A 26563-nucleotide genomic window follows, 5' to 3' on the forward strand; every position below is an offset into this window, starting at 1 on the left:
AAGTGCATGTTCCTGTCCCAACTGCAAAAAATGTGATTGTATAAATAATGAATACTTTTTTTTTTTTTTGGTTCAACAAGTGTCTTTCTAATCCAGTGAAATTTTAAATGTTAACTGATAATATTTAAATATTGGTTTGGATGTGCAGTTGCTGATTTGTGAGTTTATTGTGAAGAAACAGAGGTGATGATCTAAAAATAGTCGCAGTAGAAAACAGCTCAGAGCAGACTAGTAGCTGTAGAAAAAGCACAATTTTGTTCAAAACAGAGCATCCCAGTGGTTTATAGTTAAAAAATATATAAGTGAAGCATATAAAAGTTCAAAATGAAATGATTCAACTAACATATATTTGTGAAAGGGATCCCAAAAGGTGTTATGGCAAGCATTTGGTGGTTACACTTAGTCCCCTTTAGGTATGTGGTACTGAGTGTTACCACTGACTGCTTGCTGTATATATTAAATGCTTGTTTGCTTCAATACATTTTAAATATGTATGCAGTTTGCCTGCCCTGACACCTTTTGGGAACCCTTTCACAAATATATGTTGGTTGACTCATTTTATTTTGAACTCATGTTTGTTATATATTGTTTTAACTATAAACTGCTGCAGGTACTCTGTTTTGAATAAAATTTACTGGTCTGCTCTGTGGTGTTATGAGTTGATTGTCCATGATGTAAATAAATATTTATCAATCATAGTAACAATTTAGATAACCCCTGAACAGCTACACTCAAGCAAGTGTGTTTACAATGCAAATGGTTTGCTCCTGTTCTACAGCTGAGGTTCTGTGGTAAATGTGTCCTAGTACTATCATTTTCTGAACCAGGGCTTCCCAAACCTGTCCTGATGACCCCACAGCCACTTGGGTTTTCAGAACGCCCATGAGATTAATTTGTTAATACTAGTCTCTACAGTCTGTACTCATTGCATACATTGTCATTGTAGATATCCTGAGAACCTAACTGGCTGTGGGGTCTTGGAGACAATTTTAAAAAGCCTTTTCCTAAATGAAACTGTGATTTTTAGAACTATGTTACACAGAGAAAAAGCAACAGGATGGCTTCACTTTAAACATGTAATAGTACACAAACACTAAAAACATCTTCTACGCAAGAGATAGCAGTAGCAACAGAAAAATAACATTTTATTATAATTCATAGCCATCTTATTTTTTCTTATAGAATTCTAACAGCATAAAAAAGTCAGACTTAGTTTGTTTAAAATCCTGATTTTTGATTCACACATCAGTTCACACAGCAGATATAAGCCATTCCTTTACTGATCGCTTACTCTCTGCCTTAAGTTTCGACTTTTTCCATTTTCAATCTTTCTCTTCCTGAAGACAGGCTCCCCTGCCATAGTGTCATCCCCCAGGGAGGTGATTGTCTTCTCTCTAAACTTTACTTTGGACTCTTGTGGAATCTCAATCGTTGGGCCAGGTGGAAACTCATCCTCCACAGTGGGAAGCTGTAAATCGACATTCTCACTGTGTAAGTGTGAAACAGATGAAAGATAATTAACAGCAAGTAGTTTATTAAGCACAAAAGAACATAAAGTGGAGTGCAGGTAACGATATATTCATATCACTCTATGGCCATAAACTTAGGAAACTAACGAGTGAAACCACGGGATTATTTTTACATTTTGTAAGCTCATCAGGCACCAGGATTACAAGCCAGTAAACCTTTGCTTGTTGAAATAACTTTTTAAATAAAGAGCCACACAAACAAAACATGGCATATTTGGAAGCTTTCAGACTATTGTTTTTACTTGTACTTCCATGCCAGATCTATGTAAGTTTGAAAACTGCTGCCATTGTTACAAACCCATAGAACTCAATTCCAGACCAGCTCTTGAGCACAAGATATAGGATTGCTGTGTGTCTATAAGAAATACAAGTGCTTTTAATGAATTACTTTTTCATTCCAAAATGCCTTATTCAAGATGATGGTTGGTAAATTCTGGTGTGCATAACCATTGTTTTAATACCATTATCTCACACTGTTCTCTGTCACACACTCACTGAGCTGTGCACCACTAAGGGTCCTATGTACTAAAGTGACATTTCAAAAGTACACTTCACAAAAATTTGTGTAAATTTTGTATTAAGCTGCTATGATGCAAATCATTTGTAGCAGCTTAATGCAAAAAATGAAATACAATTTTAAAAAGCAAAATTAGCCCATGAAATTTTGCAGATCCATTTTCACAAGGGGGGGAAAAAAGTCACAATTCTAGCTGTAGCAAATTTTGGTGATATTATAAGGGAAAAAACGACAGGTTTTAGCAGGCTGCTGAATATGTGCAGAGAAGGAGATGGAGGAGTCGAAGATGACCCCAAGGTTACGAGCTGATGAGACAAGAAGGATGAGAGTGTTATCCACAGAAATAGAGAATGGGGGAGTAGGAGAGGTTGGTTTAGGGGGAAAGATAAGAAGCTCAGTCTCGGTCATGTTTAGTTTCAGATGGCGCTGAGACATCCAGGCAGCAATGTCAGACAGGCAGGCTGATACTTTGGCCTGGATTTCGGCTGAGATTTCTGGTGTGGAGAGGTAGATCTGGGAGTCATCAGCATAAAGATGACACTGAAAACCATGGGATGAGATCAGAGTACCAAGGGAAGAAGTATAGATGGAGAAAAGAAGAGGTCCCAGGACATAACATCTCACCCCCCCCCCCACCCCCTGGATCCAGCCAGTGGTGTACCACAAGGTTTTCCACTGTCCCCTACACTATTCAATATCTTGATGGCACCACTCAGCAGCAAACTAGAAGAATTAGCACTGAAATCACACATCTACGCAGACAATGTGACAATATACATACCCTTCTCAGGCAACCTAACAGACATCATAGACTGGATCTGAATTGACCTTGATACAATGGAAACCTGGGCCCCACCTTTAGGCTAAAGCTTAATAGAGATAAAACCAAGTTCCTGGTTATATCAAGCACCTTCCATCCAATTCCCTACCATACTTTTACAATCAAGCAAACAAGTTTCCCACTAGAAAGCAACCTTAAAGTCCTAGGTGTCACTGTAGACAAAAACTTGGCACTCGACGACCAAATAACCTTGGTCACAAAGAAAGCCTTCAGAATGCTCTGGAAACTGAGAAGAATCAGAAACATCTTCCCAGTCACAACCTTTTATCTCTTAGTTCAAACTCTGATATTAACCCAACTGGACTATTATAATAGTTTATACACAGGGTGTAAAATCTGAGCCTAAAAAAACTACAAACCATTCAAAACATGGTTGACCGCCTGATCTTCATGTCTCCCCACTATCAAAGAGCCTCTCTCCTACTGCAAACACTCCACGGGCTCCCCATAAAGGCCAGAATAAGCTTCAAGACACTAACGTTTGTCTACACAATCCTCCAGGGTCTATCCCCCACCTACTTAGTCGCTCTAATCGACCTCCCACTTAGAAATGCCCTCACAGACGCTCAAAACTACCTTCTACTACACTTCCCAAACTTTACGACACAAGGTTCTCCTACCTTGCAACCCAGGCCTAGAACATCCTACCCACAAACATCAGGAGGATAACAAATTACCTTTCATTTCTCAAAATGCTAAAATCATACTTCTTCACCGACACTAGATAATTCCCCAAAGACCGAACTCTCAACCTGGACCACAGTTCCCAGTCACTCTTCATTTGACTCAACAATGACTCCCTGTCTACCAGGTCCTGAATCTCACTCTGCACTATAACACACAGCTACACTATTATTTGTTATGATCTCTATTACACCTTAGACCCTTGAGTTAGGGTTAAGACCAGGCTAGTTACCATAGCTCTAAATTTGATTACCATCCTATTGGTGCAGCCTCTCTGACACAATGCAACTATTACTATTAGATTTGTTGTCACAGCAGATCCCCTGTCAATCTGTAAACGAGGACTACAGCTCTATTTGATTCACCATCCTAGTATGCCATTTGATACGCTGTAAACTGTAGAATGCAGTTCCTTATTATTATGTAAACCATGTTAATTTGACTGTTACACAGTTATGTCATGAATCTGCAGACTGCAGCTCATTACTATTTTGTAACCATACTATATGATTCTCTTATACTGTAAGCCACATAGAACTGAATATGATTTGGATAATGTGGGATATAAGACTAAATAAATGTAAAGCATACGCCATAATCTCAGCCTGCCGTAACTGTGGGAAGACAACTTGCTGAGTGGGCTGAGCACAGAACTTCCCCGATGCTTAGGCATTTCTCTAGGTAAGGAGCAAAAATGCAGAGCAAGACCACACGTCGTCACACTACAGCAGCCATCTCGGATTTCCTTGGAAAGGGAAATGGGACTTGATATACCGCCTTTCTGTGGTATTTTGCAACTACATTTAAAGCGGTTTAGATATATATAGGTACTTATTTTGTACCTGGGGCAATGGAGGGTTAAGTGACTTGCCCACAGTCACAAGGAGCTGCAGTGGGAATCGAACCCAGTTCTCTAGGATCAAAGTCCGCTGCACTAACCACTAGGCTACTCCTCCACTAAAGCATTAAGTCCTTCCTGTTTCAGAATGCCATAATGTGACTTCTTTGGTCTACTACAGATCCTGGTTTACATTTTTCATTTTTATTTTTGCTGTTTGTTGTTGTTGTATAGTTTTTCTTTTTCTCTTATTTGTAAGCCACATTGAACTTTATGGCTAATGTTGGATAGAAATGTCAAGTAATGTAACATAACTGTACAGACCAGATGGACCTTTCTACTTAAGCTTAGGAGAGATTAGGTAGGAAAACCAGTGCTGGGTTGACTTCTATGGTCTGTGCCTTGATGAAGGCCGAATAGATTTGGATGGGCCAGAGTAGAGCTTTTCAGGTGCTTTGACAGCAACTTCAGAAATTTTTAGAAGACGACCAGTGCCGGGCAGACTGCTACAGTCTATGCCCTAAAAATGGAAAGGATAAATCAAGAACAGGGTATACATATGATGTAACACTTCATACCATATGTAACGAGTTTATGTTGTTGGGCAGACTGGGTGGACTGTAGAGGTCTTTATCTGCCGCCATCTACTAGGTTACTATATATGTTACTGTTATTTCCTATGTTACTATGAACTCAGTCTTACTGCACATGGGGTACCTCCACACACTTAGAAAGTACTGTCCTTTTATTTAAAATATTTACCCCACCTGAACTTGAAAAGCATCAAATTCTTCTTCACTAGTGACTACTCCGTGTGATATGTTAAATGTTTAACTATAACCTTAGATTGGTACTGCCATCGGTGCAAAATAAGTAAATTATTTTTAAACAAATTTAAAGTTTAAAATTATTTTTAAACAAATTTAAAGTTTAAAATCAATTTAGAAAAAAGATCACAATATAAAGAAATACCGCAAAATAAAAAAGGAAAACAGTTCAGACCACAATAAAAAGAAAAATATACATCCAAGATCAAGAAATAAAAAAGAATTAAGAAGTTAACACCATTTGTCCATCTCAGCCTACCTTAACAACAGTAGAACCAATAAAATTGAGACATTCATACAATAACCTTAAGTTTCTCTTTTGCAGAAATAAACTCCGGAGGCTGATTAGGGTGAAAGAAATTGTAAGTTACATCTTCAAAATCAACACATGGAAATTAACACAAAATTGGCTCCCAGCGCTACCATTCTTGACCGATAGGCCAAGAATGCCTGTCACCTCTTGTGTGTATCTCAAGATCAGGAAAAATACATGTATTTGAAACCCATAAAACTGGTGATTATTATTATGGAAATATAAACACAGGATATTGTTGCGATCCAATTCCAGGTCAAATTTAACAACTAAAGTGAGTTTCTGTGTAATTACTTCAAGTGGAGATTCAAGAAAACCAGTCAAGTCCCTGTCTGGAACATTCTGTTTTTCCAGTGATTTTACCAGATACATACTAGGGTCTTACAGACCATCTCACCAGGTCCACTGAAGATATAATTAGGACTCAGGGAAATTCAGGAAATGCAGATTATTTCTTAACTGGTACTCTAAATGTTCTATATTTCAGTGTGTAATATTCCTATCCTTCACAAATATTTCCCCAAGCTCTTATACCTTCTTCACTTCCTTTTCCAGAGAAGTCACCTTAGTAGCTTGATGGTCAAATCTCTGAGCTTGAATAGCAACCTTCTCAAATAAAACTTCTCACCCTCCATTTTCTCAGCCACTCTCAAACAAGAGGAATTTAAGCCTTGCACTGTGTTCCAAAGTACCTTCAAGGTTATGACAGTTCGTCTTTCCATCTTTTCCACTTGCACTTCCACAGAAGGTGTAGTTCCTCCACATGCACCACTCACAGTTAGTCGAGCCTGAAGAACCAAAAGGTGATGTTCTTTTTGGGATGGCTCCTTCCCGGGATGAGGACTTTGCAAGGGGTGAACTCCCAGCCAGCACAAGCGAGCCCAGAGATTCTCCAGAGTTTGTCTCACACTGTTCCTCCTCTAGCAGACTCCTTCCGGATTGCAATGGCACCGTACAATTCACGGGTCTCAAAGAAACTCAGTCTACAATGCCACTGAGAGCAGTTGCTGAGAGCGTTTGGGTAGAAGAAACGAGTGGCCGCAGACCCTGCTGCCACTCAAAAACCTTCAAACGTGATTTCTGCATTGGGGGTATCTAGTTAGGTGCAAGGAGTTGTGCCTTCGCCATTCTCTTCCTCTTGCCCTTGATACCGGTCAAGAGAGCCAAGGATGCCAACACAAACTGAGATTTCATAAGACCAACAGGTACGAGTTACATGATGTCATCTTGGATCAGGAACCAATCAATAAATTATTAATCAGCTGCAGTAAAGAGTTTACAACTTCCCTGTTTTTGCTTATATTATTTTTAGTAACCATGGGAAATTAATGCTGTATACATGTGTCTGCAAATATGAGGGGCCTCACAAACTAAATCCTCTGTCTAAAACACTTATATTGAGTGCTAGATTTGAAGGCTTATAACTTAAGTGAGCCAGTGTCTACCAGACTAGAAACAAAGATGCATCGAAGCATCATGCAGACTATTGGAACTAGTCAAGAAATACTGAAACTGATTTATCTGTAGTGATGGATTCTATCTGACTAGGAAAATTCCAGCACTTGTGGGTTAAGTTCTCCTTTGCCAGGGCAATGGACATGGGGAGGAGGGGCAGTGCTGAATGAATAGTTCACTCCTGAATAATGGAGGACTATGAGGGAATTACTTTATTTACATTTTGGTTAAGGCACACCCAGAAGAAGGAGAACATAAGGGAGACAGAACTTACAGCTTCACCATACTTAAGAGAAGGGAGTATACAATAATCATGAGGACAGTTTCAGTCTTTAACTGATCAATCTGCTGCTGTGGGCACAGAGTGGACCTGCACAGTAGGGAAGGAGAGCCTTTTCTCTCCACCACTGTTTAGTAGGACAAGCCTTCAAGGTAAGGGGTGGTTCTAGTAGTGTTGACTTAGACTGTGCTCAGACATATAGCCATGCTAGGAGCTGAACAAACAAAAACCCAATGACTGACTTTGTGGAATTTGACTGCAGTGTTGGGCTGGACTGTTATATTGTTCATATAACATTCACAGACAGATTTCTACCAGCCAAAGTGCCTAATATACCAGTGTCATTCAGTTTGCTCAGTCTGTATATCATAATCATCTGTTATATGTGGGCACAGCGCCAGACTAAAAAGACAATTGTTTTCTCTGGGTACATCTGAAGGTTCACTTCTACTGCATTCTCAGCAAAGATCAGATATCTATTAAACTACCTACTCTAAGCTTAACCTAATATTTTACTTTCTGTATATTACTTCCCTGCCTTGGTTTATCACATTTAGGTAACTGGAGTTCAGCAGTTTCCATATGTTGGTAATTTGTTTTTACAGTGGCGAATGCTAGTATTACCATAGGACAATAGTTACCAAGTGGGACACAGTGGGTTACCTAAGGGACATACCACCTAAGGGACATACCACAGGAGCATTTAGGCAATTAAATCCTCTGGTCAACATCCTCCCAGCCTTTGCTGCTCCTAATCCTGAAGCACTCAGCATAAGGGACTTCCAGGGGCTTGAAGGTGTAGGTGGTCCTGTCACTATTAGTGAGGGTGCCCCTGATGGGCAGAGAGGGCCCAGCTGCACAGTTGTAACTATGTCTTGAAAATGACACTAAACAAAAGCTGTTGATAGAGACCACATAGACTGTTTATGAAGCTACAGTAAGCAAATTGACAAGACTTATAGAGTAATACTTACTAAGGGTCTTCCTCTTTCTTAACTTCTTCCCAATCTCCATAAGGGTTTGGTTTTTTAGGTTCTTTTGGTGGTTGTTCTGGGACAGCCCTGGACTGCTCCTGATCAACTGTATCATCAACGTCATCTTTCCTGGATTCAGGATGGCTTTCTTCACTGATGTCTGTTGTCTGCTCTGCATTATTATTCTTTTGTAAGATGGAAGTAAAAAAATGTTATCATCAATGTCACATTTTCTCATATGTAACAATCCTGTTGTGTGCTGCTTCTCCCAAAATATCCTCTCATATTAATATAGAAAATATGTAACAAAAACACGAAATGCTTAAAAATATTCTTTCCTGCATGCTTCAGTCCTACATTTCCAATAAGGGACAACAGGATAACCCTTTTTCCTTCAGTCTATTGTCATTTTCCTAAATAAAGCATCTCTTTTACCTGATAGAATTCCCTTCTTCAGATTTTGTTTTAAACTAGGTTTTTTTTTAAGTTGTTGTTTACATGCCTAGTCCTGTAAATGTATTTATATTAAAGCTGGTGGGAGAGGGGGAATGCAACAGAATTAGCTCTTCTATATAATGCAAAGATTTTCAGTACAAGACAGTAAAAACAAACAATCATATGTAAGAAAGAATAAGACTGAGTAAAATTTTAACTTATTAGAGTCCTATTTTAAGGAACAAGGGGAACAATAGCTGGGAAAGAGATATGTAACATAATTGTGTAGTGCAGTACTATCAATAAATGATTCTAAAGCATAACAAGATCTTTAAATAAAAATGAACAAGGTTAGTTCTCCAAGAGTTAGTCCATATTCAAAGAACGCAGGTGTGCATCAGAGGAACTACTAGCCAGACAGTTTTTCAGTATGCACAGAAAAAGGATGAATACAACACCACAGTGTCATAAACAGGAATTTTTACCAGGGTGTAATCCGTTGGGTTGGTCGTGAGCCCTTGGGCCCTGGCCGAGGCCAGCAGGGCACCGACCCAGGCCAAGGGGAGACCCACCCACCACCACACACCCCAGCTACACAATACCCCTAAGCTACCCCTCCCCGCAGTCCCTCAGGAAGAAGGGAAATAGGCAAACAGGCGGGCCTTGCGGCCGAACCGCAACCCACGCACACAGAGCCACTCGTACGGGCCTCACGGCCGAACAGGAACCCAGACACACACAGGAAGGGGTGAAAGAACCCAGAGGGCCCCAAGATGCCAGACACGCGCTGAACACCAGCCATAGGGCAGAGGGAGAAACAAAAGAACCAGAGCGGGCCACGCCCACCCAGGGGACTAGCGCAGGACAGGGGAACTAACACAGCAACCCCCTCCCCACAAGGGTTAGGAAGCCCCAGGCAAAAGCCAGAGGAACCAGACACAAAAGGAAGGCAGAAAGCCTTTGCCTCAAACCCACTGCAGACAGAGGCAAACAGAACACAAAGGGTTAAGCTTGTACAGCCAGACGGCACACCAGGGGGAGAGAGAGTTCCATAAATCAGCAAACAAACAGAGAGAACACTTCCCGAGGAGGAGCAGGGCCGATAGAACAAACACACTGTCAGAGGCAGGAACACAATACACACAGTACACAAAGGGTTAACTCACTGAGCCAGCAGGCCGGGACACTGGGAAGAGAAATCCTTAGAGTAAACAAACATCCGGAGAGGACGCTCTCAGACAAGCAGCCTAGCTGAGACGAGAGCTGAACAAAGCCCAGCCCCCACTGAGGAACAAGCAGCTGGCTTCCCACAGAGAACTGTAGCCAGCGAAGGGAAGCCCAGCTGGAAGCAAGAGAACTAATTATACATACACACACGCTGCCCCCAGCTAACACAAACAAAGGGAAAGGAAAGAAATCCCTGCACCGGGAACTCAGATCAAAGTCAGAGCACAGAGCACGTTCTGACCAAGAATTGCGGCTTTCAAGTCACCACAAGAGTATAAGTAACGCGAAAGCAGAGGAACTCTTCAGCTGCAGGCTAAAGTACTATCCCCTGACGTCAGCACAAACCCTGGCAGCCAATCAAGAGACGTCCCCCCTCCCCCTCAGCCAAACCGGCAGAATCATAACACAGGGGGTGCATCTCATGTGCACCCCTACCCCTCCAAGCGCTCATAGGCTGCCTACGGCTTGCACTGAATTGTCCCACCATTCACAAAACAGGAATCTGCAACAGAAAGGACAGGACGTTTAGAGAGAAAGTCCCAGTGCAGGCTGCCTATGAGTGTTGCTGCCTGAGCAAAGACTGGAGCAGAGATAATTTTAAGGTACAGGTGGGGGGTGTGGTCTGACAGAGAGTGCGTAAACAACACACACACCTTGAAAAAAACACTCTACTGCAACATCACCAGTGGTGTGCTGGAGCCGGCTCGCACCGGCTCGCTAGAGCCGGTTGTTAAATTTTCTTCCGGCTTGCAAGCCGGTTGTTGAAAATAGCGAGCCGGCTCTGGCTCTCCTCCCTCCCTCCTACCTCCCTCCGGATCCACCTCACCGCCTGCTTGTTTTTTTGAATTCGCGCTTTAAAAATGGCCGCCGAGACTTCCAGAGGCGGCCTCGCGAGACTTCGGCTGAAGTCTCGGCAGCCATTTTGAATAGCGAATCGGCAAGGGAGGACAGTCAGCGCTGGAAAGCGGGCAGGCAAGAGTGCCTGCTCCGAAGAATTCAAAAAACAAGCGGGCGGTGAGGGACCGGATCGGGAGGGAGGGAGGAGAAGAATTCGCGATACAACTTGGGAGGGGGTGGCAGGGGGAAAAAGGGAGTCGCTGCTGGACATGGGTGGAGGGGGTTGCTGGGTATGGGTGCATGCAGGGCAGGGGAAAGGAGGGTCACTGCTGGACATGGGTGCATGCAGGGCAGGGGAGAGGAGGGTCACTGCTGGACATGGGTGCATGCAGTGGAGAGAAGGGTCACTGCTGGACATCTGGGTGCATGCAGGGCAGGGCAGAGGAGGGTCGCTGGGTATGGGTGCATGCAGGGCAGGGGAAAGGAGGGTCACTGCTGGACATGGGTGCATGCAGGGCAGGGGAGAGGAGGGTCACTGCTGGACATGGGTGCATGCAGGGGAGAGAAGGGTCACTGCTGGACATCTGGGTGCATGCAGGGCAGGGCAGAGGAGGGTCGCTGGGTATGGGTGCATGCAGGGCAGGGGAGAGGAGGGTCACTGCTGGACATGGGTGCATGCAGGGCAGGGGAGAGGAGGGGAGAGAGAAGAAATGCTGGACATGGATGGAGGGGAGAGAAGAGTGAGGAAGGAGATGAGATGAGGGAAAAGGAAGAGAGGAGAAAAACTGCACATGGATGAAGAAGATAGGCAGAAGCTGAGGACCAGAAATGATGAAGAAAGGAGGAAAGAAATAAATGAAAAGGAAGCCCTGGAAACGGAGTTAAGAGGACAGATAGCAGCAGAATCGGATACTGGGCCAGCATGATCAGAAAAACAGTCACCAGACAACAAAGGTAGAAAAAAAATAATTTTATTTTCATTATAGCGTTTGGAATATGTTCACTTTGAGAATCAGGTGCTCAACATTAAAAGTTTATATTTATTTACTTATTTATGGCATTTTATCCCACATTAAACATGAATTAGATTGGAACCTGGGATCATTTAATTTTTTTTCCTGGAGAGAGTAATGCATTGCCCCCTCCCACCCCCCCCCCCCCCCCACAGCTATAGCCAGCTCTGCAATTTTTTTTTTTTTGGGGGGGGGGGGGCGCAGAGGAGGATGGGGGGGCACGCAGAGGTGGGCGGGGGGGGGCGCAGTGGTGGACGGGGGGGCTCCGAGGTGGACCGGAGAGAGAGCCTGTTAGAAATTTACCAGCACACCACTGAACATCACAACACTTTCCACTCAGTTTAACCATAAAAAGTGGGTATTAATTTATCCAAAATCAAAGAGCCTTATTCTGTGTTGAAATTTGTTAGCTCAAGAAAGAGCTATTCTCTGACAGACAAGAAAAACTTTTTTTTCCCCCAAGAAGCCATTGTTAGGGCAAGAAGAGACTTTGGTAACCAGATACTCAAACTGGCCTCCTGCAGATTCACAGCTAGCAAGCTGACCTTGGCTTCAGCCTGGAAGTAGTCAACCTTACCTTCAACAAATAAAGTATTGCAGAAATTGGACTATGGGGCTAATTTTCAAAACACTTAGGCATACAATGCACCTTAGTAACCTATGGTACTTTGTGTGTTTAAGTGCTTTGAAAATGAGTCCCTTAGTATATCAAATGGCAACTCATGGCCTTGAGACGGGGTCACTTAGTTAAGTTTCACAACTATAGGATGCCTATCAAAGTTGGAAGAATCCATATGATAATTAACTGTCAAGCAATATGTCGGATAAGCAAGTTACAATATAGTGGACCATTCATGGACTGGATGATCAAATATGATTAGTTTGAAAGTCATTCACATTTTGAGGGGTAAAAGGGTGGGACTTATCTTTCAAGTTTGTTGTATGTTGAAGGATAAGTAGATCTATGTTGTAATTTGCTTTGTATATAAAAATTTCAATAGACAATATATAAAGAAAAAAAAAAAGATACTTTAGTGATCTGCTGTGTACCTACTTGGGAATTATCCTAATTTTGTATTATTGCTATAATCTACTTTGCTGTATTTTGAAAGGCACGATATAAAGGGAACAACATACAAAAGCAGGAGATGAGAAGGATGCAATGTGACTCCTCTTAACTGCTATAACCAGAGGAAGAAACTGGAAGTAATTTCACTTTCTTTGACAGACCAGAACAGGGTTACCAAAATGGTCCTAAGTCTGTGCCAAAAGCTAAATGAGATTAAACATAAGAATCTTAGCATATATGACCTATATGAGAGGAGGTGGTGGGGGAATATAACAGAGACAATTAATTCCTCAAACATTTAAAATGAAGCACAAGAAGAAAACGTTTTTTCAGATGAACGAATGATCTAGACTAGAAGTTTCCAACCTTTTGACTATATGGGTCCCTTATCCAAAAAGTTCATGGACCCCCCAGATCATCCCTGCCACTCTTTCATGACCACCTCCCCTCAACGCCCAACCTGTTCTCACTAGCCTTCTTTTTCTCCTTTTCTTTTCTCTATCAGTCTCTCTTGCTCTCTTGATTCCACCACTCTCTCTTCCCCTCCAGCCCATCCCTATCAGTCTCAGTTTGTCTCTCCCACCCTCATAGGCTGATGCTCAAAACCTAATGCAGGTGTTAGGGTTTGCAGAACATTCAGAGGGTACTTGTGCTGGGGACAATGTGCGCACCAAAGATGGCCGCAAATAGCATCAAAATGTAGTCAAGCCTATGTAAATGAGGTCCTTAGTTATTCCCTCCCAATGCTATGAAATATAGCGCACAAACCAATCCCTGTCCTTACATTTGAAAACTTCATGCCAGCTCAGAGCTGGCATTGGAGCATTTGAAGACAGCATTTGTCATGGAATTTGCACTAAGTAAAAAAAAAAAAAAGGTTACAAGTATTTGGGCTCTTTTTCCACTTGGTTGTGTATGTGAGACTTTTGTCTTCATCTGTCTTGGCCATCTCTTACTCACCCTCTTACTCACAGACGCTGTCACAGTGGACCTCCGCTTAGGTAGAGACACAAACTGGAGAAAGCAGTTTCGATTTCAGACACGAGACTGTGTGTCATATAAATTCAGCACGGACTCCCTGCTCTCCAGTTTGACTGGGCATCCACAAAACAACTGCGCTTACCGCACAGCTCTTGTGTGAGGCCACCAGGCATGTTCCTCCCTCACTACACAGCATGCATATAATTTGAATACAATTTGTTCTAAGCATTGGAGTGCTATTTTTCAGCAATGATCCCACAGTGTGAGATGGGCACTGTTAGCTCTAGCACCGGAGTTCTGAGTATCAGCTCCACAGATAGTTCTCTGAAGCCTCTCTTTTCCTCCCCAGCCTCTCTCTCTCTCCGAGAGAGTCTCACCCATTCACTCCCCCACCATTAGTATCGCTCCCTCTTCTCATCTACTGATAATGCACTGCTGTTCCCAGACCCTGCAGGATAATGCTGGTCCTGACTTTCTGACCTCCACAGTTGCCTCTAATCTCACCTCCTCTGCTGCCACTCTGCTTTGTTTCCAGTATGCGTTGCCATCTCTGATCTTGCCCTCATGACACTACCACCTTCAGGCTGAATGGTCACCACCAATCCACCCCCATTTCCTCAGATATTTATCATCCTAACACCATTCACTCTGAATGGACTGTGTCGGCATTACTGCACAAGCAGCTGTTAGTGCAGCTTTGTAAAAAGGGGTAAATTAGCTAACTGGTGCTAAATTGGCATTAAATATCAATTGGCACTAATTTGTAGTCACACACATATAAATGACATGCACCTATTCTATAAACTTAATGCTCAATTCCAAGAGGGGCATGGACGGGTATGGGGTGTGTCAAGCAATTAAGCCCAAAGTTATAGATTTCTGCCAGTTATGCATAACTGCCATTATTTGGTCACAAACATTTACACCAGCCATTGACACGGCTTCAATGTTCATGCCTAGAATTAGGCGCCAAAATGCAGACTTCCTTGTTATTCTAACAGATGAGTCCAGATTTGTGGGTTACATCCGTCGACCACCACATGGAAACAGAGATAAAAAGTAGCTCTTTGTGCTCTTTTTTAATAATTGGCTTTGAACTTTGGTACATTTTACCATTTACGCTGACAGTGGCAACTTTGAAGAGATCCTGCAGGGCTGTTATAGATGCTAGTTAGTTGCAAATCTGGCAGTATTATGTCCAGCACAAGCATAATGCTTGTTCAAAATTTCAAGTCCGTATCTTTGTTTGCATGGAAGTTGTTGCGGTCTGAATATTGGTCCAAATATGTTCTGCTGAGTCGCGACCAATTTTGATGCACACTTTGAGTCAACTTGTTTGACTGGATTTTGCATCCATAATGTTAAAATGTATTTCATCAGAATTAGCATCAAAAACTGTACAGGATTTTAATTTTTTAGCCATTCTTATAAATGTGTTTGGATTTTATTGGACCCCAAAAATGGCATTTTGGTAAATGTCGTGCGCTCATGGACTGACAACCTTCCGAAAAGGGGGTCTAGATCTGCAACTTTTTAGGATGGTTAGTTCCTCTGTAAACCATGGTGAATTTCTGGATGTCTTCACCTTTTTAGTGGTAAAGGGAGCTTTTGTCTGGTATGGCCTTCACCTTGGTGTCTCAGTGAGATTTGATCAAACCATGTGTAGGAGATGCGGTAGTGAAGGAATCTGTTAGCTCTGACCAGAAAATGGCCTTGTTGATTTTACCCCTGGTGGAGATGAATTTGGATGACTTGTGTCTGTTTGAGCTTCACATACAGATATCACTGGTGAAATCCAGATGGAAGTGGTCAGATCATGGTTCTGGCTTTCATTTGTATGAACTAATCAAGCTATTAGGAAATCAAAGTCTAACTTATGGCCTTTTTCATGAGTTGCACCCTCGGAGATGTAGTTAGTTCGCAGTCCTTCAGGAATGATGTGAAGTTATGGAAATTGGTGTCTGCATCATTTTCCAAGTGTAGGTTCAAGTCTCCCAGGAAATTGATCCCTGAAAATTGTGACATGGCAGAGGAAGTAATCTCTTCAAGTAGAGGTTCTGCCTTGGACCAAGCTCCCGGAGGACGGTATAAAAACTCTGGCTCTATGCCATTCTGTACCTTCTCCTCATATTTCCTGGTATTTTTTATTGCAAATCGGTATTTATGTTGAATTCTGGCAGCTCTGCACTCTACGTCCTCTTCACTTTGCTAGAAGCAGTGTTATGTATCTAGAATAGCTTTGCCTTGAACGCATCTGTGGGTCAGATGCATGTGAATAATACCCTTCCTCCTTTCAGAGATGCAGGTTTATGTTTTTATATCTATACCTAACATCCATTGCTTGGTAATTTGAAATACTGAGGTTCTTTGAGAGCATGGTACCTTTAAACTGAGTACGCTCAAAAAAACAGGTAACCAAAATAATTTAATAAGTGATGAAAAGAGATGCTCACAACGCACTGCTCCCGCTAATAAAGCCAGATAACAGTAAACAGAAAGGCCTAAAAAAGTGCACTGCAATAACTGAAATGTGAGACAACTAGACTTTGCAACACTGTATGTAAATTCTCAAAAGCTAAAATAGCCCCTTAAAAATCTAGCTAGTTTCAATTTGTGAAATACAGTTTTATAAGTAAATGTGCACACACAGAGAGAAGAATCCAAGTGTTCCTAAATATCGTAATTCCTTCAATATTGATATACTAATATCATCAAATAGCAAACTCTTGTGTATTTGGGTTTTCGCCATATTCAAAGAAAAACAGCACAAACCCAAGTATTGATCAACTGTAAACACAATTTAACACATTCTAAAGAAACTGATGAATCCACAGAAACAAAAAACTGTGTCATCTGCATTAAGACAATATACCACACCCAAAGATGAGAGCAGCTTTGCTAACTGGGACCATATATAGATTGAATAACATTGCAGATAAGGTTCAGCCTTGAGAAACTCCTGAGAAGCAATCAAACCATATGGAAGATGATTACCTAGCTACAATTCTAAATTTTCTTCCTTTTAGGAAAGAACAAAAAACAAGCTTGAACTGTGATTGCAATTCCAAAGGATCTCGATCGATCAATCAACAATTGATATGAAAAGAAGCTGTTATATCAAGAGCAACCATAAAATAACAGACTCCTCTATCAAAACCAACTGTAATAAAATGAAATACAGATATTAAAGTTTCATTACAGATTTGGGATGAAACCCAACTCCAACACATCACTTATCTACAAACTCTTACAGTTGCATCATAGCTGCATTTTCCAATAATTTAACTAAAATGGCAAAGATGAAACTGGACAACAGTTACTGGGAATATCAGAATCGAACTTAAAATTCTTCAATATGAGTTGTACAGAAGTGTATTATGGTTAAGTGTAGCATTCATCTTTGAGGTCTGCGATTCCAGAAAATTAACAATTATCAATTCTGCAAATATCTGGAACATTGTTGTTATACTCCCAATTACCATAACCTGTGGAAGGAGCTTTATTTTCACTGAACCATAAAACTAGCAGTAAATTATTGTCCAAAGACCAAAATCTACTTAAAAAAAATTATCAAGGTCACTTCTAAAACTTACTGAATTTCAATGACTTGATAATCTTGTGAGCAGGTAAGGGCAGGAAATGAGTACTTACCCTGAAATTTATTTTAGGTTTTTGTGTTTCTGTGGTCAGTTCATCTCTCTCCTCTTTTTCCTCTAGCTCTGTCGATTTCAGTTCCTTTTTGGCTGCTTCTGCTGTACTTTCTCCTGGAGTAGTGTCATCCTCACTGCTCTCATCAGAAGTAGAATCATCACTGCAGGGAACAGTGTCTTCTGGCTTTTCCCAACTGGATTCTATTAAATACAGTCAACAGTAGGGGATCAAATTTGGCATTGAATAGGTGAACCAAGTGTCAAGAATTAAAAGCAGCCTCAAAAAGTTTGACCCTGGTGTATGAAATAAGAAGCAGTAGCAGAACAGCAGATTGCACTTCCTGCAGTAATATATAGATCCCTTATTTGTCCTGTTTGACTGTCTTGACTAGATTGTAAGCTCTGTCAATCAGGAATCATCACTCTCATGTTTGTGTACAGTTCTACATAAGTCTAGTAGCACTATAAAAATAAGTAGTGGTAGTAGTAGCAGCCTTATTGGTGCCCTGGGATTTATTAAATACCGCACCATATACTAACCAATGATTTACGCTCTCTACATACAAAACAAACCTTGACAAACTGCCAAACCCAATGAAAACCAGTGGGCAGTGATATGTAAAGAATTGAAGCCAATGTAGCATTTGGAAAGCCATTTGCAGTTTAATGATTATCAGTGTTGCGATTTTCCTTCAGACAGTGATGGTTTTTAGGGGGAGAGGCAACAGAGGCTTTCTCATAAATTCACATTTTCAGCATTTCTTCAGCTGAGTAGCCTAATTTCTTAGAAAAACGGGCTGAGAACCATGGAAGCTTGGATCAAATCTCGGTGCTGCTCCTTGTTATGTTAAGCAAGTCCCCTAACTCTTCACTGCCTCAAGTATAAACTGTGGGCCCAATGCAAAAAGCTTTGCGGTAGAGCCAGCTCAACACACGGCTCTATTGCAAAAACCTTTGCTTAAAACCTAAGGTGGCATGCTATAAGCAATGAGCATGCAAATTACTGCCAATCTGCAGGTCAATGCAAAGCGTCACCCTTCCTGTCAGTGCCTGAGTGGTGATTGGCTCAGGCACTGACAGAAAGAGTGACATTTTAAAAACAAAATACTGCAAGTTGCCAGCATCTGCACTGCCCCCAATCCAATCCATTTCCCTGACTTGAGTTCGGAGTAGGGTTAGGGAGTGCCACTAGACACCAGGGATAATTTGATTTTTTAAAAATTGGGTCAGGGGGCCGATATGGACTGGTATCTGGAGCAGGATAATCTGGTTGGGAGGAGAAAGGGAGCCAGTAGACTCTCAGCCAACACTTCTATGCTACTGGGAACCTGGTGTAATTTTTTCTGTGGTAGCCACGCAGCCAAAAAAAATTATTTTTAAATTTGTGCATGCCATAGATTAGAAAATCCAACACATTTGCATGTGGTGTACGGTCAGTGTTTCGCACCAGTTAACACTCATGCTGAAACCCTTTCTGCATTGCTATCCTGCAGTAAAACACTATTAAACCGTCAGTGTTAACTGTGAGGGAAGCTTTCTGCATTGGTCCCTTAGATTATAAGCCCTCTGGGGACAAGAAATACCTAATGTCCCTGAGCTACAACTGAAAACAGGATGAGCTAAATCCAAACTTTCATCCCTTTTCCTTACTGTAGTCCATTTTAGCACTATGGAGGGGCACATACACATTATTCATAATGGCAAGTAGAGACAACATGCCAGGCAACCTGTTAGGACATTGTGCAGATAATATCCTTTGACTGTCCTGCAGAATCTGAGCTTCAGAGCACTGCACCAATCTATTTGTTACTGTGTTCCTTATAAAGATTTTAAACAACATAATTTGGAATCTGGATTCTGTACACAGCTGCTGCTGGATATGTACTTTTTATCTTTTATGGACAAATATATTTTTGTTATACTTTTGGATGTGAGACTCCATATAAGGATTATATGTGCATTGACTGAATTAGATAATCACAAGCAATAAGCATATATGTATAACAAATTGTTTATTTTACAGTTTTTTGATATAACAAAAAATATCTTTTAGTTTAAAATTTATTTGGTTTCCCTGGAGTTTTACAATAATGCCAGCATTTATTATTTACATATGGCTTACAATTTTTTGCTATACTACTACTACAACTACAATTTGCCTTCCCATTTATGATTCTAAAACTCAGTCCATTTTTTTGTATTTTTGAGTTATGTGATTAAGTTCATTCATCAAGGCAAGATTCATTTACTGTAGCTTATTCCTGTGCCAAAACTCACTAAGTCCACAGTATTTTAATGACTTTGTGTTGAATACTCTATGCAAATCTCAGTCCAAAAGCTGCTACCTATTTTTCTCAAAACTACTGCTGATGGACTGAGTGAGTTTTGGGAAAGTGCTCTTCAATTCTGGGCGCTAACCCAGAGGTTCCCAAACCTTTTGGTTATATGAACACCTTATTAACTTCCAAAAGATTCATGTGCCCTCATATTCATTACCACCGATATTCCCGAATTCCCCTCAATCAGCATCAAGTTTATTCCCACTAGTCTGCTTTCACCTGTTTCCTGAAGTACAGTTAGTCTTGTGTTGAGCAGAGCCTTTCAGGGAGTATGCATTCCAGAGTGTGGGGGCTACTACAGAAAAAGCTTGTTAGTGGGTGTCACATTAAGTGATGTCTTTTGGAGACGGTGTGGTTAAGGAGGACCTTAGGGCCCTTGGAAATATGTAGGAAAAGATCCTATTCAAGTACTCTGGTCCATTTTCTTTAAAGGCCTTGAATGTCAGACACAGAGTTAAATACAGCCATTGTATTGGTAGCCAGTGAAGTTTTTGCAGAAATGGTGCAATGTGATCACATTGCGTATAACCTTCTATCAGTCTTGCGTACAGTATTCTGAATCAGCTGGAGCTGTTGCAAACTCTTTGTAGTCAAACCAGTATAGATTATTACAGTAATTCAGTGGTTCCCAAACCTGCTCCTGGAGGTATCTGAGTCAGTCAGATTTTCAGGATACACAAAATGAATATTCATGAGAGATTTGCATGCAATGGAAGCAGTGCATGCAAATCTCTCATGAATATTCATTGTAAGTATAAATCTCTCTGCCAGTTAATTCATTTTTAGAAAATACCTTTATTATTTATTTGCTTACAAAACCTAATACCTTAACATATCATTCCTTCATACACACTCATGCACACTCACTTACAAATGTACTCTCATTTTGCATTTTCGTTTGGAATTCCTGGGACCCAGCACATATGAAAAGGATTGGATTTTGTGTAGTGCTGTGGCTATGATGGGAGTTTAAAGCAACAAGCACACCCTAGGGGGTAGTGCTGCACTAAAATTAGATGAACTTTTTGAACTTGCAGTGCAGTGCTGTGACCAGTATGGAAGATTGAAGCAACAGGCACACCCCGTGGGGGCAGTGCTGTACTAGCATCAGAGGAACTTTTTGAACAAATATCCTGCTGAGGTTACTGGCCATTTTGAACAGTTAGGATATAACATGTATTAGTGGGTTTGCTCCATTAAGGTTTTATTGTGAAATGTGTATGAGAGTACATTTGTAAGTGAGTGTGTGCATGAGTGTGTATGAAGGAATGATATGTTAAGGTATTAGGTTTTGTAAGCAAATAAATAATAAAGGTATTTTCTAAAAATGAATTAACTGGCAGAGAGATTTATACTGGTAGTATTGTTGGTTCAGTTAGTAAGTAGGGTATAGCCCAGTATTATAAGGATGAATATTCATTGGGGATATCCTGAAAACCTGATTCGCTGGGATGCCTCCAGGACCAGGTTTGGGAACCACTGCAGTAATCCTACTTTGATGTAAACCAATGTGACAAGACTTGTTTTCTCAACGTTTGGAGAGAGGTTGCCTTATTTATTGGGATTTATTAACTGCCTTTATGAAAAGATTAACCCAAGGTGGTGTACAGTTGTCGCAGATGATAGAGAATCAGCTCCTTAAGGTTGCTTGGATTTGGAGCAGCAGCATACGTGTTGAGTCTAGCTGTATCCCAAGGTCCTGACTTGCGATTTAAGGGAGAGTTCCTAGTTCCAAAATGGGATTTTGATGCTAGGTATGTGCCCACTAGGGATCCACATGAGCTCAGTTTTAAATATGTTCAGACAAAGTTTATTGTTTTTAGCCTATTACTGAATTGCTGTTAAACAAGTAGTCAGTTTATTCAGGGCTGTGGCTAAGTCTGGTTCAGTGGGTATGAGTATCTGTACGTCATCCATGTAGATGTAGAACTGAGTATCCATATCCATAAACCAAAAAAAAAAAAAGAAAAAATCAGCTAGCGGCTTGAAGTAGATATTAACTAGACTAGGTGACAGTATTAATCCTTGTGGTACTCTGCATGTCAATGCACATGTTGGCAATGAGGTGCTACCAAGCAGCATGGACAGTTGCTTGATAGATATGATCTGAACCAGGCAAGTACAATGCCAGAGCTACCTGTTTCTGCCAATCATGCTAGTATAAAGTGAAGATACTTACCAGTAGCAAGCAATCTCCAAGAACAGCAGGCCATTTATTCTCACATGTGGGTGACATCTTCCACATCGCCTGGTGTGGAGAATTAAAAAAAGCTAATATTGCTTTAAGAGCACTCACAGCATCCCCACGCAATACGTTCTTTGTTTGAGAGCCATTGCAGTTTTTCTCGGAGGGGTTTGGTGCTTTCGAATCGCGTTTTTCCAAATATAAGCCTGGCTGCCGTGTTTTGAGCAGTCTGAAGTTTCTTTATAATTTGTTCTTTGCATCCCGCATAGATTCCGTTGCAGTAGTCTACATGGCTTAAGTACCACTGATTGTATCAAGTTGCGAAATGTTTCCCTCGGGAAGAGTGGTTTCACGCGTTTGAGTTTCTACATTGAGTGGACCATTTTCTTTGTTGTAGATTTCACTTGGTTCTCTAATGTGAGGTGACGGTCGATTGTAACGCTGAGAATTTTCAGGATATCTGAGATAGGGTGAGTATAATCTGGAGTGTTTATGTTTGTGGGTTTGCGTACTGTATTGGGATGAGAGGATGAGAGTGTGTTTTTTCTGTGTTGAGTTTTAGTTGAAATGTGTTTGCCCATGAGTCCATGATATTCAAGCTGAGCTTGATTTCGTTGGTGATTTCTGTACGATCACGTTTGTAAGGAATGCATATTGTGACATCGTCTGCATAGATGAAAGGGTTAAGGCTTTGGTTGGATAAGGATTTGGCTAGTGGGGTCATCATTAGGTTGAAAAGGATCGGTGATAGTGGTGATCCTTGAGGTACTCTGCATTCTGCTTTCCACGGTGGTGATATGTTTGAGCTTGATTTCACTTGATGTGTTCTAGAGGTTAGGAAACCCTTGATCCAACTAAGTATGTGTCCGCCAATCCCGAAGTAATCTAGGAGTCTTAGTAGTATTTTATGGTTTACCATGTCGAAAGAACTGGACATGTCGAATTGGAGAAGTATGCTTTTGCCTGATACTATTTCCTGCTTGAACTTGGCTAGGAGGGTAATTAGTACTGTTTCAGTGCTATGGAGGGGGTGAAATCCTGATTGTGATTCATGTAATATTGTGAATTTGTTTATATAATAAGTTGTTTGGTTACCATGCTTTCCATCAGTTTGACCACCAATGGGATTGATGCTACTGGGTGGTAGTTAGTGATTTCGTTTGATTTTTTTCTTGGGATCTTTTGGTATTGGGGTGAGTAGAATGTTGCCATTTTCCTTAGGGATGAGACCTTGTTGAAGCATGTAGTTTAAGTGGGATGTATGAAGCGGTGGGGGGCGGAATTTGTTAGGTAGCTGGGGCAGGTATCCAATTTACAGTGAGAGTTGAAAAGCCTATTAATCACCTGGGTTACTGTTTCCGCGGTGAGGAGAGCGAAGTTTGACCAGGTTCGGTCCGCTGGGTATTCACCAGGGGTTGGGTCCAAGCCAGTGATGAAATTTTCGATATCAGTGTTGTCCTGAGGTAGTGTATTACGTAGGTTTGCAATTTTTTCATTGTAGGATGTAGAAGAGATCCCTCATTCTGCGTGATGAGGGTTGGAAAACACTTCAATCTCCAAGGTTCTTCTGAGGACAACTACAGAAGAAGAGGGAACCAGATCTGATTAGGCCAGTATGAAGCAATCAGGATCATGGTTCCTCAATTTTGCTTGAGTTTCAGCAAAGTCTTCCCCACAACAGGGATAAGGAGGATATACATACAGAAGACCAATCCCCAAATGAAGGAAGGAAGGCATCAGAAGCTAGCCTGTCGTGGGCCTCGAACCTGGAACAGTACTGAGGGATTGTGATCGAACTGAGTGGCAAAGAGATCCACCGAGGGGGTGCCACACACTTGGAAGATCTCTTAGCAATGCCCACGCTGAGGGACTACTTCTGTGGCTGCATAACCCTGTTCAGTCTGTCGGCCAGGCTGTTGGATTTGCCCGCCAGGTAAATGGCCTTGAGGACATCCCATACTGGCCTATCCAGTGCCACATCTGGACGGCCTCCAGACACAGTGGGCATGATCCAGTACCCCCTGCTTGTTGGCTTAGCACACTCCAACCTGTCTGTTTGAATAGTACAATTTGGTTAAGCCGATCTCTGAAAGCCTTTGGAGCGTTCCACATTGCCTGTAGCTCCAGAAGACTGATGTAAAGATCCATCTCCTGGGCTGACACACGTTGAGTGTGAAGCCTGTCTAAGTGAGCTCCCCAGCTCAAGTGGGATTCAACCATCGTCAGCACCTTCTGGGGCTGAGGAATTTGGAATGGAAACCCCCACAGTCAAACTGGATTGAAGTTTCCACCAAAGCAGAGACTGAACCAACTCTGGTGTCACTTGGTTCCCCAAGGCTTGAAACCACTGAGAAGCTAAGGTCCCTGGGCAGTTCTCATGTGAAGATGTGCCACGGGTGTGACATGGAGAGTGGAGGCCATATGGCCTAACAGCCTCAACATCTTCAGAGATGTGACCTGCTGGCTGGGATCGGACCTGAGTAGCAAGGGCGACAGGTGTCCACCCTCGGCACAGGGAGAAAAGCTCACGCCTGCTGTGTGTCTAGCAGGGTTCCTATGAACTCCAATTGCTGAACTGGATGGAGATGGGACTTGGGGTAGTTTAAAATGAACTCTAGTAGCTCTAACACCCAAATAGTTCTCACATGGATTCCTGAGCACCGTCCTTTGATGTGCTCTTCACCAGTCGATTGTCCAGATAAGGAAATACAGGGACTCCCACTCTGTGCAGCAACACTGCAACTAATGCAAGACACTTGGTGAAGACCTGGGAGCCGATGCGAGGCCAAAAGCAACAAGCAGTACTGGAAGTGATGTTTCCCTAGCCAAAACCAAATATACTTTCTGTGACCTGCAAGTATTGGGATGCAAGTGTAAGTGACATGGCCCCTGGCTGTGACCAGCAAACTCTATGTACCAGCGGGGGTTGTGGTCTGATGACATCCCTTGCTGACCAGCAGAGGCTCCTTGGCACGTGCCAGAGACGTGGCTTTGAGGACCGTGACAGAAAGTTCTGCTGGGCCCCGGAGTAGCTCTGCTTCCAGATCAGGTGGTATTTCCCAAAGCTCCCCGCCCTCAGTCCTCGCAACTGTTCAGCCTTGCTGCTCGTGCTTGCCAGTCTGTTCCTGAGTTCCAGTGCTCAGCTGCTCCTGAGTTCCAGTTCACAGCCCTGTTCCCGAGTTCCAGTTGTCAGCTGCTCCTGAGTTTAAGTCCAAGGCTTTGTTCCTGAGTTCCAGTCTTCAGCTGTTCCCGAGTTCCAGTCTTCCGCAGCTCTGCTCCCGAGTTCCAGTCTCCTGCCACTAGTTTCTGTGACCCGGTTCATCGCTCCACTGACCCTGCTTCCTAATCCATGTTCTTCAGCCAGAGGATCCAGTATCCAGTTCGGTCTGGTGGTGGCTCAGTTTGCTGTTCAGAGCTCTCCCCCCCCCCCCCCCCCCCCCTCCTTGGTTCAGAGCCGACGGCCCAAGGGCTCACTATTTGGAGAGTATAGCTATCATTTTCCTGAATCATGGAGAGAAGGGTGCCAAGGGAAATCATCCTGAACCTTTCTTTGACCAGGAATTTATTTGGGGGCCTTAGGTCTAGGATGGGACACATTCCTTCTGTTTTCTTGGGTACAAGAAAGTACCTGGAACAGAATCCCTGCCCTTCCTGGTGGAATGAGCTCTGTCACATGGGCCTTTAGAAGGGCACAGAGTTCCTAAGTACCTCCTTGCGCTGAGAACTGATGTGAGTCACTATTAGTGGGCAATTTGGTGATTATCTGCCACCAATGCAAGATGTAACTGACACAGACTATTTGAAGAACCCACTGGTTGGAGATTATAAGGGGCCATCTTTCTTGGAAAAATTCAGCCTCCCCTCAACCGGTCGTCAAATGGGATGGTCACTTTTACTGTGGTTATGCTCTGCTGGAACAAGTTCAAAGCTTGCCCCTGCTTTGACTGGAGTGCTGGTTGGGTCTTTGGCTGGGGCAGAACCTGTTGAGGCTGGATATAGAAAGGAGCATACCTACCTCTCTAAGAGTAGTAAGGACCCCTTTTTTACTTGCCCAAAAACCTCCTGGATGAAAAGGAAGGTGCAGAAGACGTCCAGTGAAAGAGAATATCAATGGTGTCAGTGTGTTTCTTCATGAAGTCTGTGACATCCGCCACCTTGTCTCCAAAAAGGTTATCCCCTCGGCACTTGGCATCCGCCAACCTCTGCTGAACTGCCGGGTCCAAGTCCCATACACGCAGCCATGAGAGTCTGCGTATTGCTATACTCTGGGCAAAGATACAGGATCCACATCAAATGTGTCATAGGCGCCCCTGGCCAAGAACTTTCTACGTGCCTTCTGCTGCTTACCAACTAGAGAAGAGATTCAGCCTGCTCCTGTGGGAGAGAATCCACCAAATCAGACATACTGTGCACCAAGTTCCACAAGTATAGCCTTGTGTAGAGCTGGTAAGATTGAATACAGGAGGTAAGAATAGAAGACCGATATATCTTTTGCCCAGAAGAATCCAGGGTTCTAGATTCTCTGCCGGGGGCAACGAAGCATAGTCCCTAGAACTCCTGGCTCTTTTG

The 26563-nt window shown here is 42.4% G+C and overlaps 1 protein-coding gene across 1 annotated transcript in view; it reads right to left on the reverse strand.

Moving 5' to 3' along the window:
• Positions 1–1118: 1118 nt before the first annotated feature.
• Positions 1119–26563, reverse strand: part of WBP4 (WW domain binding protein 4) — a 70427-nt gene continuing 44982 nt past the window's right edge. Inside the window, exons 8-10 of the mRNA XM_030200554.1 lie at positions 17472–17671; positions 8259–8443; positions 1119–1487 (exon numbers count right to left, since the gene is read on the reverse strand). Coding sequence (XP_030056414.1) covers positions 1277–1487; positions 8259–8443; positions 17472–17671 — 596 coding nt within the window. The 3' untranslated portion in view covers positions 1119–1276. The remainder of the gene's footprint in view (positions 1488–8258; positions 8444–17471; positions 17672–26563) is intronic.

This window comes from Microcaecilia unicolor, chromosome 4, assembly GCF_901765095.1.
Source record: "Microcaecilia unicolor chromosome 4, aMicUni1.1, whole genome shotgun sequence".
NCBI lineage: Eukaryota > Metazoa > Chordata > Amphibia > Gymnophiona > Siphonopidae > Microcaecilia > Microcaecilia unicolor.